Source organism: Daphnia carinata, chromosome 8 (genome assembly GCF_022539665.2).
Source record: "Daphnia carinata strain CSIRO-1 chromosome 8, CSIRO_AGI_Dcar_HiC_V3, whole genome shotgun sequence".
NCBI lineage: Eukaryota > Metazoa > Arthropoda > Branchiopoda > Diplostraca > Daphniidae > Daphnia > Daphnia carinata.
Window position 1 is genome coordinate 7,783,195 of NC_081338.1, and position 16,622 is coordinate 7,799,816.

The 16,622-nt window shown below is 39.4% G+C and overlaps 1 protein-coding gene across 1 annotated transcript in view; it reads right to left on the reverse strand.

Annotated features, from left to right (window-relative positions):
- Positions 1-579: 579 nt before the first annotated feature.
- Positions 580-16,622, reverse strand: part of LOC130700332 (mitochondrial proton/calcium exchanger protein-like) — a 37,348-nt gene continuing 21,305 nt past the window's right edge. Inside the window, exons 2-5 of the mRNA XM_059496535.1 lie at positions 4,064-4,158; positions 2,584-3,997; positions 1,961-2,493; positions 580-1,895 (exon numbers count right to left, since the gene is read on the reverse strand). Coding sequence (XP_059352518.1) covers positions 1,611-1,895; positions 1,961-2,493; positions 2,584-3,997; positions 4,064-4,105 — 2,274 coding nt within the window. The 5' untranslated portion in view covers positions 4,106-4,158 and the 3' untranslated portion in view covers positions 580-1,610. The remainder of the gene's footprint in view (positions 1,896-1,960; positions 2,494-2,583; positions 3,998-4,063; positions 4,159-16,622) is intronic.

Below are 16,622 nucleotides of genomic sequence, written 5' to 3' on the forward strand. Positions count from 1 at the left end.
TGATAGATGTAGCTGAGGCTAGAGGTTATTCCTTTCAGAGCGCACGTGAGCGCTCTTTTTGCTGTATACTTTCGTAGCGGTTGGTCGAACTGCGACAAGTATTGATCTCATCCATTCGCCTCTGGCATATGTGCTTTCCTTTGACCAACTACCTGCCACTGGCTCTTCCTCAAAATCGTCATTGGCTGGCTGATGGATGAGGTAGCATCTACCTCGTGCGATTTGTGGCATGTCGCGTGCTTCAATATCCGAATAACAGATGGAAAAGGAACACTAGACGAGCACAGATAACTTGACGAATTCTTTGAGATTAGGCATGACGATCGAGAATCATAAAAAGAAAACGCCATTTCCCAATCTGCACTTTCAGCACAAGCCAATTGAACTGGGAGATCAGCAAAGCAGCATTAAGGTGAGGGAAACATTTTTTGGGGGGATTTTATTCATTATCCCTCCAGACTTCATATTCCATGTCTATTCGTTTTATTTTCTACATGGTTTTTATGCTCACTAACGGTGGCGTTCCAGATTATTCAACACAACTGGAACGGATGAAACCATTAAATCACGAGACAACAATTTAGATGGAAAAATGAATTTTTTTTTTCTTTAGCACGCCGCAACTCGTGAAGAATTGCACGCGGCATAACAAGAACAAACAGAAGGAACAGGAAATAGGGACAAATGTCGCAACAAGATGCCTGTGATAGCGATCCTGTACTAAGCGACAATTTTTTTTATATTTTTTTTACTTTTTTTTTTTTACATAAATCAGTTCGTGGTAATGAAAAATTTACAAAAAAAGAAAACTATGTGGCATCTCCCTGACACTGACATAACCATGCCAATCAAATAAACAATTGAAATTAAGCTAAAATGTATGACGCCAGCCAGTCACGACTTAATGTTGCACGGCTAACTTTCAAAAGATTTTTTTTTTCCTCCCGTCACTTTATTATTAATTATACCGAAGAGCTAATGAAAGAGACGAGGAAAAGGAAAGGAAGTTCGCAAAAGTCAAATTTTTTGATCAGTCCCTTCAACTGACATTTGTTATTGTTTCCTGCTAGATGCCACTAAAAAAAAACGCAAGTGCCGACAGCGGTTGAAAGCGCTAAAATTGCTCATTCCCATTCAAAACTTTCCCATCTTAAGTTGGACAAGCATAATTATGTTGACAACATTTGGGGCAGCACATGATCTTTTTCGAACGCCTGTATGGTCATCTGTAGATAATAGATTAAATAGAAGTCCAGTCCCAAACGTCCGAATTTCTATTCTATCTCACCGGCGTAAAATTTTTTTTACTTATTGCCCCAACTGTCTGTTCGAAGCGAGGAATAATATGTCAACATCAATTTGTTGACGTAAAATGATCTACTATTAATTTTTAAAAAGAAAACAAAAAAACAAAAAAAAAAAAAAAAAACAAAGGGAAAAAAAAACATACATAACCAGAAATTTTTAAACTGTTGATGAAAGAATGCGCTTTTTTAGTTACACCTGGTCGGCACTTAAAATCGTCTAGTGACAACTGAATGGGATTAACTAATCCATCAAGTTTGGACCTGTACAAGATTTGGAAAAACGTTGCTATCGTGCCAACTCTTTTACTCATTCTTCGTGCCTTTATTTTCTTCTTCCTTCTTTTCACTGTTTTTCAAGTCTTCTTCCATAGGAAGTTTTTCGGCAGATATTGTTTGTGTTGGGTTTGCCCGAAGAGCGACGTTGACCGCGGCAGCTGCAGCATGAGCTGCGGCTATCTTAGCATGGCCCAGAGCCTTTTCGACTTTTTCTTCCATCTCCAGAATTTCTTCTTTGTTGACCAGATTGAGGATTTCTGTCATTTGTTTGGGGCTCATCTGAATCTTCTCATCACTCAACAGTTCAATCACCTTTGACAAAAAGAGACATCAACCAATATGAGGGTTATTAATACACATAACGCAGCTGTGCATACCTTCATGAGATCATCAACTTTGACGACTCCGTCACGATCCTGATCAATCTGAGCAAGAAGCTGGACGATTTGCTGGAGTTTGGCGGAATTTTCAACAGATTGGAGTCGCCGAATTGATGCAATTAATTCTTCTATGGAGACATTTTCTTCCTCAGTTTCAACCATGTTTTCTTCACCTTCATCCGTCTTGCGTACTGTTCTTCCTTCTAGGCGATCCACGGTGCCGTCAAGTTTCTGAATCATGCGATTGACCGAACGGAACAAACGTCGGGCTGCCTTTGATTCACGTAAAACCAATCGCTTTCTTTCTGGAGGCTGTTGGCTAGCCGACACTTCCAAGAAATCTTTCAACTCTTCAATGTCCTCTTGGTATTCAGCCATTTCTTCTTTGAGCTCTGTCAATTCTTCCTTCTCAATCAAAAGACGCTTCCTCTGAACACCAATACTTTCCAGGGCATTTTCCAAAGCAGCGACATCAGCTGAAGTCAATTGATCGCTGGCGGCTGACGCTGGTGTCAACACCTTGGCTTTATCTAAACCGAAGAAAAAGGGAAGATTATAATATTATTTATATTTTTAGCACAGTTTGTTGACGGAAACATCAATACTACATCACTAATCACCTTGAAGGGCGGGGGCCAAATCTGCCAGCATTTCAGAAGCAGAAGGCGGTGTCAGGGCAGCAGCGGCTGGAACCACTTTTTGAGCGGATTCTTGACGTTCTTCCTCAATCATCGCCTCTTCCAACTTCAAGGCCAAAATACGTGCTTCGTTGTCGATCTTACCACGACGTTGACTGATGGCGTCACGGGTCTGAGCAACTACTGATTCCGGCAGCGAGGCGATGGTTACCTTGAGTTGATCAGAAGTAACGTCACTGTCGGGTAGGTAGAGTGCGCGGGAAAGGAGCAGCAGTGAGGGAGGAACTTTTTCATTTAGACTCAAATCAAGCCACTGAAGTAATTGGGATTTGAGGCGAATTTCGCTAACACCGAGTGCTCTCATGCCGCGTGCTCGACAGGCTGATTGCAGTTCGCTGACAGTCAGAGAATCGACTCCTTCTTTCTGAATCACCTTGTCGTCGGCGGCCAGGCTTCGAAGTCTCATTCTTAGCTGAAAACGGAGTAAGCTGTTCGGACCAATTGTACTAAGCTCAAGTACCCGACACAATGCTCTTAATTGCGGCCGTGTCAGCGAATCCAGGGTTATCTCGTCTTCGAATAGTTTTGAGAAACGAAGAATTTCTTCGTTGGAAGCCTGTTGGCCTGAGCTGCGTAATTTGGAACAGAATTCTGCAAACTCTTTTGCCGTATAACTCTGATGGCCACTACCAACGGCGCGTTTCAAAGCCATTTCATCCAGTGTTTGTTGTAAAAATTTTGCCATTTCTAGTTTAACCTTTAATTCAGTTTTCATTTTAGCTTCTTTTTCATTGGCTGTTTGGAACGTAGACGGTAGCATGTTGGGGAACAGCTTCAGAAAGATGGGAAGAGTAAATTCCATGAAGGGAATGATGATGAAGACAGAGAATGGCACAAGACGAAAGACATCGGCCGAAGTCTTAACCAGTTGTTTTTTCTCTCTCCTGGTCAACATTTCCCCTTTCAGCACACGCCAAAGAAGATTCCATGAAATCTTGATATCTATAAATAACAGACGAAAACCATGATAATAGTGTTTGAGCTCATCCATAATCCTTTTTCCTAGAGATGGTTTCGCAACAACAGGTGTTACAGATGGTTGTATGGCAGCCGATTTCTTTTGCTCTTTTTTCAGATCTTCTTTGAAGGCCAGAACTGATTCTTCAACTTTTGAAGAAGGTTTGAGTGGGTCGTTATCAAAATGAAAACTGGTTGTTCGTAGGCTACGACATTGCACAGTCAAGAACTCAGACTTGGCATACTGAGATACAGAGAAGACATTCTTATTTTCACTGAAGGAGAAGGCTGCCCTATGAGCAACAGTGTTGTAGGAGAGTTTAACTCGTAGATTTTGTCCAACTGCATGATGAATAAAAGGAAATCCATTGGATGTGGCCTATTAAAATATTTTAAGTTTTATTTTTACATTTCAAAATAACTCATCTAAAACGATTACTGGTACTTGAACGCCTCGAACGAATCGGGATGCACTCAGAATGAGCATTCCAACTTTTATGAGTTTATTACTAACTTTTAACCGAAATCATTAAAAAACTGACTCAAATTCGCTTACAGAAGTTGCTCAACATATAATTTCATCATCAGGGTCGTCTGCTTGGTTACAGCAGCGACAAATGGTTCAAACCAGCGTTGCCGCTTCGTGAATTACTATGAAAACGAACTGGGGTAGGCTGATACGGATACGGTATGGTAATAAACAAGTGCAGCAAAAGACCAGAGTCACAGCGTGCAGCAACCAGGTTTCTATGACTCTGAAAAGACTGATAAAAAATTATCTGGGAAAGATACTTATCATCCCAAGGCAAATAGACTACATAAAGGTCTGCGTGTACCAATCGTGACTAGTGCGCAAAAAACTGTGATAAACTAAGGTTAATTTGCAATTGAAATGAATATTCTTTCAACTAGGTAATGTTAATTACTTTGAACATTATTGGAGACCATTGAAGACCATATTTCAAAAAATGTTATTGACTGCAATACGATATTTTCAACAGTTGTTTATAGTGTTCTTCTCCCTTTCCAGCGTTGTATTGTCGTTCATCTCTAATTCTTCTAAAGCTGGTTAAAGTTCGACTTAAAATTTATGTTCGATGTTCAATTTCTCAGCAACTAGAATAAAACCGCCTTTTCATTTCACCACAGTGTGTAGCCCTGCTGTACTGAGTGCAACCTTGTAGGAGCTTTGGATCACGGTAAATATTGTAACAAAATTAAGAAACGTTAGTCTTATGACCAAGAAATAAAAAGTTAAAGATAGAAATAAAAGTCATTTCAGTGTCTCCCTAAACTCATGGGAGTAGTCTATCTATAGTTGAACATCCGGAAATGAAAATGGATCTCGAGAATGATGCAAGATCGTCGTCGATCTTGCATCAGTGGATCGTGGGTTTTGCGTTGGTATTGGAGAGGTGATAAAAAGTTAGGACATAGAGTTTTGAGAGGCAGAAGAAAAAGAGCGATCGAGAGAGAGTGGATATTGTTTTGGTCCGTTTGTCTATAGTGTAGGGACGACCCGTGTTCCGTCTATGTTGGCAGTGTCTATGCGAAAAGTTGGAGAGTTTTTCTTAGTAACCTTTCCTTCTTTTAGTAAGTGTAGGGGCCCGGTGGCCTGACGTGTTACACCTTGGATCTGTGTGTGATTAATCTCAGACCGAAGTGTAATTATTGAGTCTATCCGGAGGCCTAGAATACGTCAATCTCCGTTACAAACAACGAAAAGATCCCTGGCGTATTGTGTGCTTGTGTTCAAGTTAACCGTAACAATATGTTTCATCAAGTTAAAATCCAAATCGCTCCAAAAAACTAAATAATTCAATCAAACTATGTTGCCCTATAACTGTGTCACCGATTGCTAGCTAAAGGATAATGCCGGAGCCGAGTGCAAGATTCAACATTTCTATCATTTTACTTCTCGGAGTGATGGCCACATAACCATGCCCTGGTGATTGTGGCCCTTTAGCTGGTGCAGCTTGCATGAAAACGTGCTTTGAGGCGGCGGCTTGTGCTTGTGTATATACTGCTGGTTTAGGACCTGTCGGTTGGTTTGGGTGTGCAGGAATAGCAGCTGCATGCTCGGCTGTTTGTGCGTCTGCATTTGCCGCTCCAAACATGTTCGTAAATTCATGTTCGCATGTTTGGTATAAATATTTGCTCTAATTTGTGATGAACCACCATTTATTGTAACGTGAGGGCTGTGTGCCGAAAAAGTCCTATGAGGATATACTGTGTTTACGTGACAAGTGAATCTTTTCAAATACATAAGATGAATAAGTTCGTGTGTTACCCAACGATGCGTGTATGCTTTTGTCTTCGCAAACTACGCCCATGTGCCACCTCGATCTTTACCTGATGAGGGATCGCATAGATGTATTTGAAAAACTTTCACTACATGGAACGCCAAATTTCTCCACTTTTTCAGCACCAGATCCACTTTAGATAACACCATTTATTTCTTTACCGTATATATACTACTAACGCCATCTAGCGGCAAGTTTCAAATCATTAGAAAATTCCGCCCACTGCTGGAGGAGTATCAATTCTCATTTGAATTTAAGAGATGTATTATCGTATTTTTGGAAGTAACGTTGAAACATGTTTGGCAGTGTGTACACTTCCCAACACGTTGGTTGGGACTCAACTCTACAATTTCGTTTTCAATCGTTAGCTTTATACTTCTTCATGGCAGTTTCTAAAAAGAGCCACATACTTAAATATAGAACCGTTTGCCTTCATTTTTTAAAATGAATAAAACATCTAATTTTGCCTTGCCCTAGTTCTTGCTAATTTTTGGACGCACACGAAATTATACGGTTGAGTATTTGCTTTTCGAATAAGAATATCGAAAACAATCGAAACCTGATGAATCTAGTCTTATTTTTTTTTTCACCCCTTAACTACCCAATATTACGCCACTGCCGTACTACAAAAATTCCGACTGGAAATGTAATAACAAAACAAATTTGCATCTCCTTCTTTTTTCTTCCTTTTTTTTTTTGTTTTTTTATGGTTTCTTTTTTTGTTTTTTATCCTGCCAAACCACATTCTCATTGAGACAAACAATCAAGTTGTTCCCACCCAATTTCTCGAATATCAAGTTAGTACAGTCCCCCTGCAAATCAAACTTCCCACTTATTTGCTAGGAACGAAATCGAAATCGAACTTCAATTCAATGTAGTCATATATACTCTTATGTCTCCGCAGTCTAGCCGTAGATTACCCTAATTGGAGTTCTTCAGTTATTTTAGTCTATTTATCTTATTATTTATTCTACTCCGTTCTTGAAATGGACCGCTCGAATCGCTTCACTGTCATTTTATTTCGTGAACTAGTTCGCCTTGAGCACGTTGGCAAACGAAAGAGTTCTAACCTTCTGATACCGACAGACTATCGACTCAGTTGAAGGCGGTGCGTGTGTCGCAAGGTAAATACCGTTACACAATATGAGAAACAGACTGAGACCCTTCTTCGAAATGCTGTACTGTTGATTCGATCGGTTTCGATGTTCCTTGCGTTACCTATTTGAGCTTGAAGCTTCAAGCTCGGTAAAGTCCTGTTCAAGCGTGTACAGGAGTTTTTTTGTTAGAACTGCTTTGTGCGATTGAAGTCCAGGAAGTAAATTTGCTCAGAATGCATTGCCCTCAGTAAAGCTACGCAGGCGTGCATTGCATACTCGAACACATTCTCGTGATGGCTTTTTCTTCAATTTGCATACAAATCGAGAGGGTCATAAACATTCACGAATTTTTGCCTTTTTTTAAACACAAAATGTTTTTTTTTTATCGCTGCTGTGCATATTTGGCGTTACGGCATATGGCGGAATTTGCAGCTTAGCCATCTGTCACAGGTTAATCGGAGCACAGACACTGCTGTGTTAATACAACGATGCAATTCCCCTATGGCAAGTAATAACAAATTTTTTTCCCTTTAAAAAGTCATCATGATGATCATGATGATTACAAAAATTTATACAAAAAAAAAAAAAAACGACTTCCGAGTTGAAATAAATATAATATAATAACGTAATAACTAAGCTATCTGAGAGTATGAAGAATGTGTAGGAAAACGAAAGAAATGCAGCCAAGTAATAACTAATAAGTAAACCCACGAGACTCGTTAACTTTCCATAAGCCGCCATTCAAAAAGCAGTACCGAGTTTGCATACAACAAGAAATGTTTACTTAAATCTAACTGGCAACGTTGCACATGCTCTATAGCACAAAGCCAGGCCGTACCTTACACTTCTATTGAAATAAGCCCCGCCCACTTTCAACCGTGCACCTAAAACAATACACTATTGCGTCATATAATACACGAATTAAATGCATTATTTCAAATTAATGAGAAAAAGAGTTATTTCATATTGACAAAATTTATGCGAAGCATACATTTCATTATTTATTTTTTTGATATATGGTTTCAGATAATTATGAAAGCAAGAAAATCGATGAATATCTGCATTTCTAGCAGCAGCCGTTTTTGAGCTGAATACTTCCGTATAAAAGGGATGCCATTCACACTCTAGGTTGGGGTGGCCAGGGAATACCGGCCACGACCTAGGTGGATACCACGCGTCGCAATAAGATTCCGCGTGGTTGATCCCTTCATTACCCGTGACGTGGGCCGAATGTCCAGTGATTGACATGTCGGTACTACCTGCTTCAGGTAATCCGCCTAGGTTTATTTTTAATAAGGACATCTGGTCTGCGTTTTGAATCATACTGAGACAGAAAAAAATTTAACCAGTTAAAATTAGCTCATTTTTACTTGCTTCATTATTACACTTTTGAAACGTGAATGTAAGTTTCGAACCCTCACTATAAAAGCTGAAAGTAAAACGCCATTTTACATTTCGTTTATTAAATCACGACCACTGAACACCACAAGGTGCTGCCCTCGGCACACAAGTGTCTCATTACACATCCCATTTCAATGACTATTTTTTTCACGTCACGCGACCGCTCATTTCATGTGGCGATTGATCAAGAACATCGTCGGGTGGTTGTCCGAAAAATGAAATCTCGTAAAGAAACCTGATTGCCTAATAGGACTACGACGTGCGCACAATTTATCCAGCCCACAAAAAAAAATGACAGGCGCATTTCAATCTTGCAGAATGATACAATTTATTATAACATTGAGTAGAGCGAAAATGCATAATCCCGTAACGGTCCTTGACTTGAGTTCTAGCAATGAAAGTATAGTGAATGAATTCAAATCAATTACTGCTCATGGCGCATTCATCATCATTTGCGAAACACACTCGTCGTTGTTCTCGAATTCGGTGAGGGATTACGTTAGTTACCCAACGTTATTGTTGGAAATTTTTTCCTTGTGACGTGTACCACGAAGGCGTCTATTACAAATAAGGGCGAGAAAATAATGTCTAACTAGCGTTGCGTAACACAAAGAGCGACTCGGGTACAAAAGAAATGTTTCATCCTGGTCCCATTTTTGGGGCACTCGGTGTCGTCTCTTTTGCCTTTTGGCTTTCCCGGTTGTTCTTTTTCTTTTTTTTTTTTTTTTTTATCTGTGGCTTGTGGGTCGTTTGTTTGCTTTTGCTTCGAGGCAATGTGAATCAGTGTGAAATGGGCACTTGCGTGACAGGAAAAGATCGTCAATGGAGTTGGCAAAGTATAATGTGATACCTTTGCACGGAAGACGGCGCTCCACGGCCCGTAACTATGGTGTTACCGATCGGGATTGCTACGACGTTTACATCGTTTGTCTTTCCTAATTCTGTACTCTCAAAAGTATAAAGGGAACTATCTTACATAATAAAACGACATAAATCTATTGCCTTCCATTTAAGTTCGAAATTCCTTATACGATACAAAGTTATACAGACAAGATGATCAAATTCGCCATCAGTTTTGCCTGTGCTTATTACAATGTGCTCGGCAGTTTTCGATTAGAAATAAGTAGAGGACGTAGTGAGTCGAACCACCGTTGTCCAGGTAACGCTCGTCAAACCGTCAATGGCACAACCGTACCATCAAAGTTGACAAGGAACTCAACAAGTAGTAACATCTCAATAATAAATCCAGTGCCGTTATGTGCGAACAGCACGGGCCGATGTCCGTGCCGACACCGTCACACCGGTGGTCAAGTTCCGTGTATACGGTAAGTTATTGCCTACAGTATAAAAAAATACGTAGAGTGTTTTATTTTTTGTTCCATGCGGTTATTTGTCTTGCCTATACACATCCGTGCCCAACATGAAGTCCGTCACTGGTGAATGCGATACACTCACACCTGGCGTTATTGTTCTCGGTTTTGTATTCGTTACAATGCCAAGCTGACAGGTAGAAAACAATCTCAACGCGCAATCTTCCCATTGATGACGAACATAAAGAGCGAAAATAGAGGAAAACAATAACACAACAACATTCACATAGAGAAAGTGTTTTCGTCCGCATGTTTTTTATACACCGTATGATAATTGAATTTTTAAAAAATGCTTAACGTTAAACCAACGCAAAAAAACAAAAAAAAACAAAAAATGTAATAAACCCATCAGACAAAATTGATTGAAACGGTATATGGAACCGGATAGGTAGTCCAATATTACATATAACAGTTCCATGAAATCAGAAACCAAAACTTTCTGTGTGTGTGTGTGTGTGTGTGTGTTTGACTCTCGTCCAGGCCGATAACCGTTATAAATGAGAAACCACTGACCTGGTTTGCTAGAGGGTTGCAAACACGATATCCCTCGAGTGCACACTCATCGAGTAGAGTATCATTTTCCCCTTTGGTGATGACTGACGGAGATACCCACACGGCCATTGTACATTTACCGCTAATCTTTGGTTGAATGTACTGTACCTTTATTTCGCCACTGTGCCCTGGCCGTCTCTCCTGTTATTGTGTCGATCAGGGCCAAACACACACATCCCTCTCTTCTTCGCTCCTTTTGTTTTACAGGTTCAAATAATATTAAGGGGAGATTATCTTTCTAGAAAGTAATCATGGCTTCTTCTTCTCCTGGTAAATTGGCATGGCCAAAAACACTGTAAAAGAGAATGGCCGAGTGTGTACAGAAAAAAAAATTGCTCTGTGATCAGAAGCCGAACATGGGCAAAAAAAAAAATAATAAAAAAAATGCGCACATTCAAAGAAGAAGAAGAAAACAACCGACTCGATTATTATCATAGCAGATGGATGCAAATTGCTGTAGCTGGGCTGCGCAAATGAATAGCCTTCGCCCCGCGCCCGGCTACGTTGTTATTCTCTTGTTTTTTGCTTTCTCTATTGTCCTCGTCATTTCTGGTTTGATTCATCGAGTTTCGCTTGTTTTTCTTGGTGCCTTTTTTTTTTTTAGTAAGGACTACGACCGAAAATACAAGTACACAATGTCCGAAAAATGTTATTGCTCATCGAGTACCGGTTGAACTAAATGAATTAAGTCTATTAGATATTTTTATAAAAATTAGGGATTGAGGCAAACGCTTCGTTTTATTCGATTCCGAACGCGCTGAACTTTGAAAATAGAATTTCCCAACCTGCGTTTTGGCCTTGATGTCGCTATTCTACTTCAATGTAAAACTACAAAGTGAAAACGTGGGGGTAGGAAGAGTAGGGGGGGTAGGAAAAAAAAATGAGAAAGTTTTAGGGGAAGAAGGGCCATTCCAATGATCCGACCAAGTCCAGTCCGTTTTCATTTTCTTTTTTTTTTTTTTTTTCAAGACGCTGATGATATTTATGGAAATGAAGGTTTTCCCTCACTGAAAGTTGCAAGGAGATGGGGGAGGTAGGAAAAGATAAGAAAAAAGAAAATGCACGCGACAGATCCTCTATACGTTGCTGTCTGTAATACTTTCATTTCTCTTCCACCCCCTCGTTTCCCTACTCTTTTCTAATGGTTCCTCCACCATCGATAATGTCCCCCCTTTCCATTCCCCATCGTTGGTTGAAGTAGAGAGTCTCTCTCTCTCTCTCACTCTCTAGTATGTGTGCATTATTTCGGTGGGCGATGAAGAGGGATATATATATGTATTTTGTGTGTCTGTATACATACCTTTCGGGTTGTGTACCTACCTGAAAAACATTCCTACTTGTTTATGGGTTCAACCCCCTCCCTGCCTACTCCTCCCCTGTAAGGTCTCCGCTTCAAATCTCATCGTCTGCATTTTTTTTTTTTTTTTTTTTTTTACCTTTTTTGAAACATTTTTTTTAGGGGGGATAAAATGCTAAGGGGAAAGGTTAAGTACTTGGGGGGTTTATCATGTTGAAAAAAAGAAAAGAAAAGCCTTTCCTTTTTATTTCAGTTGTCTACATCATCTCTTGTGTGAGTCCGTCAGGGGTGAGGCCCTCCGTGGACGGTGTTATCGAGGCGCGAAAGCAATTTCCATTTTGCTTTCATCCTGATGCTTTCTAACCTTGAATTCGATGGCGGAAGAGAATGAAGCCGATGGGGGGGCAGTGTCGTTCAAAGTAGCAGTTTGATTATTCTTAAAAAAAAAAAAAAAAAAAAAAAAAAAGAAACAGAGCCTCTTGACCGTCGTATAATTTGGGAAATTCCCTTTCGACATAAGATTCCTTAGCTCTGCCTTATTTGCATGGCGGTCCTTTTCTTTTGACATGCGCTTTTTCGAACCGTGTCATTATTACCACTCGCAAGTTTGTTTCTACTTTCAGAATTAAAAAAAAAAAAGAAAAAGGCCATACAGTCTGTCGGTTTGGCTTCTTCTTCAGTAGGAAAACTTTCTTTACGATTCTTATGAATAATTCATTTACAGTTATTGGAGAATCTTAAAATAAAAAAATTAAAAAAAACAGCCAAACAGATGAAACGTAAAAAATATAACTATATAAAAAGATGGAGAAAAGCAATTAACTATTGTAAAGTTGACCGTGTTTGGTCTACACATAACGGTCCAGCGCTCGGCCATCAGCCACAAAACAGAGTGGACGGCATTCACCGGACAAAGGTCATGCGTACGGTTCTCTCTCTCTGTGTGTAAAATAAAAAAAAAAGAAAAGGATGGAATTACTGAATGACGAAACGTCGACTGCGGTCGGGCGGAAGTCGACCTATATAGCTCTCAGATTCATGTATTTTTGGTAACGTGTTTCTTTCACGGTTTTTTTTTTTTTTTCTTTCTTCTTCTTCTATTGCGTGGGCCATCATTAACGAACTCGGATCAGCCCTTTTTCGTTAGGTCCGAGTGGTTTTCTTTTTTTTTTTTTCTGTGGCTTTTTTTTTTTTTTTTTCTCTTTTCTTTCCCGATTCCCGCTATAGACGTCGGTTGTTTCTGTGCGGTACGGTGAACTGTTTTTATTGTGTTTGTTGTCATCCGCTCGCCAATTCAAAAAAGTCGGCTGGCAGACACTCAAACCCACCACTTCACGATTATACCGCTAACGTCTTTGAATAAATGCACACAAAGCTTTTCTATGGCTGCAATGATATTATTTATATTTTTTCTCATTCTTCGATTTTTTTTTTTTTTTACCGGAATGAAAAAAAAAAAAAAAAGACGGAAGCGGATATTCGTTTTAGATTGAAACGCGAATATACAAAACAAAACAAACAAAAAAAAATGGAGCGAATAATACGTGTAATTATTCGGACTGCAATCACGGGCAAACAAGAACTGCACAAATTCGGTTGAACTCTGCTGTATCTTTTTTTAAAATTTCTTTTTGAAGCCTTAGTAGCACATGAACGGCCTTATAGTACTTTTGATATGACTATGTATATACGTTTTACCGTTAAATCTAGCGAGAGGACGACAGGGCACACTCCAATTTACACAGCGAGTTGAAAGGGTTTCTGGAACTAGGCAGAAGTACGTGTGTGTGTGTACACCTTGCCTTACTTTTTTCTTTTTTTTTCTTTTTATGAATCTCCCACGAGGGATATGGGAATCGTTTTTGGAATCAAAACAAATTGCCAAAAAAATCGACTAAGGATAAGCCGCTGGGTCGCACTCATTCCATCCTTCCAATGTGTCTCAGTGGGTACAACTGAGAGAAAGGTCACCGCCCTTCTTCTTCGTCACCTACTACCCATTTCCGAATTTTCTGTTCAATTCCACATTAAAAAAAAAAATAATAATAAAATTCCAGTTGCCACAAGTTCGATTGGCGCCGTTGATTTTTTTTTTTTTTTTTTTTGCTTTCAAATCAAACGGAGAAAGTCCTGCCGGGCAAGTCCGGTTCCAATTTCTTTGAACTTCTATAGCGCCATCAGATGATACGGTGTGGGTATTTCAAGGAAAAAGGCCTACGTGTAAAAGATGACAAGTTTTTTTCTTCCTTTTCATTTGTTGGAAAGAGATGAAGGTGGGCAACATCACGATTGAGTAAATCAAGGTAAACTTAACGGGGCACACGATGGCCATCAAAAACCGTTGGGAAGCCCTTGCAAGTTCGTCATCAGCATTCTCAGGAGTGTCTGATCACGTCAGCCTGTCCGGAAGAAGCGAATAGCAGAGGAAAGATGGAGAGGAGGAAGCGCAATGTGTTGGGACTCGGTCTTCCTTTGCACGTCTACGTGTTGCGCACACGCATAAGGATATTCCCACCCTAAGAATGACCTGGCCATTGCACAAGTCATTCCCGGAAATGTTATTCTTTTCAAAGTTCGTTTTGTTCATCATCGCTATACGCTTTTTTCTTTATCATTTCAATGTGAATCAATCCCCCCCCCCCTTCTGTTTTTTTTTCTTTCTTTATTTGGAAGTGACGTCACCTGACCTGGAGATCCGTTGCGTATTTTCTTTGACTCCCGCCGTTCACGGTAACGTCACTTCCCTATTTCGTTTGTTGCAACAACAACAATAAGACGGCAAAGGCAGTACTGCACTAGAATATCAAACCGGTACGTATCCCGTTCACTTTGCACAAGATTTAAGAAATAAAAGAAAAAAAAAATTTAAATTTTAATTTTAACAGTCACGTTGATGAACTTCTAGTCACACCCTTTTATTTTTATTTTATTTTTTTCAATTTCCGTCTTATTTCCAAGGGCGCGGCCGTGAATCAGCCCGCATCAAGGAGTCGTACCCACTTCCCATTTTTTTTTTTTTTTTCAACTAAAAATGATTGGACGCATTAAAATTTGATGTTGATTGTCTTTATTTTATTATCAGCCCCGCTCTACTCTCCAATACATCTCAGTCAGGAAATGAAAGAGATTGTTATCAATTTTGAAATAACAAGCAATGCCAATTTCTATCTCGTTTTTTTTTTTTTTACATTCTACTTTCGCCCTTCCCCACCTCCATTTTTATTTTTATTCTATCAAAGTGGCGAACAAGTTTTTCGATATCTTTCCATCAAATTCTTAAAACTCTTGTTTTTGTTTGTGTAGCCTAACCAAACAGCGTAAGTCGTTTGTTTTAGCTCACATTCCTTTTGTTTTCGTGTGCGTGCTGGCCACAGGTGTTTGTTTTTGCAAGCGAGTAGAGGTTGGCATTTCGAAACGGGAAGGCACCTTCATTTTTTTTCCTAAATTGCGTTAATTGTGCTTCGCCCTACCGGATTAGTCACGCGCGTTTCATCAAAGGAATTTCACTGTAATGTTAAGAAGCAAAAAATATGCATCCCCTCTTATTCTCTCCCCTGAAAGCCGAAGAAAAAAAAAAAAATTCTTGTTCAAAAACCTGATTAGCATCTTTTATTTCGTCATTGAAGCCGTGGCAGGTAACTGTAAAACACGTCAATGGTATACAAGTAAAGTTTTTTTTTTTTTAAACAAAATGTGACCGGAGAAATGGCACTAGTCGATTGGCGCGACTAGTGGAAATGCAAATGTATGTTTCTCTACACACACACAAAAAGCCCAAAAATTCCCATCCACTTTGTCATTGCACTCTCACTAAGTCATCATGTCACCTTCGGAGATGTTCTAGTTGATAGGCCTTCTTCTTTTAAAATTTTTATTTTTTATAGCCTACCACATTTTTGTGCTCACTTTGATAAGCGGAGGTTCGGTTTGAGTCGCGTGAAGACAAACCAAAAAAAAACGTACGGGGCCACCATGACTGGAACAAATCTGGATCAGTCCGACGAAGAGAAGATGAAATGTCACTGACCCCAACCACCAAAGTCCTGAGTGAAGTTCAACTCGGGTCAAAACCTGTTTGGCGAGTCGGGGGAGTGAAAAAAGAAGAGCGCCTCCTTTTTATTTACTGCTGTTAACATTTATTTTTTTGAACACTTTGAATATCTCTTCAACTCTTTTTGTTTTGTTTTTTTTCTGAAGGATTGTAATGAAACAAGAAACATTTCTTGTTTTTCTCCATTTGTGCATTTTTAGTTTCCTGATTTTTTCGTTCCAACAGGTTCTTTTCTCTTGATTTCTAGACAAACGAAAAATCGAAACTTTTGATTGAAAATGCGTTTCTGCTTCTGTTATTGTTGAGTTAATTTTTTTTTTTTTTCCATTTGAAAAGGGCGGGTTTTTGCTATCGTGAAGAAGAAAAAAACACCGTTCAAATGAAACAGGAAAAGAGAACGGGCGTTCTCATCGACGAGAGAAACGATAGGGTTCAAGACTGGAAACGCATGTCATTTAATAACATCAATTCATGACGAAAGAAATCTTTAAAATAAATAAATAAATTATACAAATCCTACAAGGAGAAACGCCGTTTGAATTGAAACTCGAGAAGAAGAAGAAGAAAAAAAGAAAAAGCCAAGAGAAAGAGATGAAGGCGCGCGAAAAGGCAGCAAAAAAAACAAAAAAAACAAATGCCGGATGAAATGCGTCAAGCGAATAAGAAAAGAAAAAAGAGAGATAAAAAAAAAAAACAAATGTAAAATGCACCTCTACCCAGGTAAGATAGTCGCCACAGGTAGGTTTCCCCCCCCCCTCTTCATCACACATTCTCTTATTTCTTCTACTTCTTCCATCTTTTCTTTTTTGATTCCACCATTCCAAAAACGGCACCCCCATTTTTTTTTTTTTTTTTTTTTTTTTTTCAGTTGTTTCCGTCGCATCCACCTGGCGGGGTAGTGCAGCCGAGTCTACGAGAAAAGCTTCGGCACAG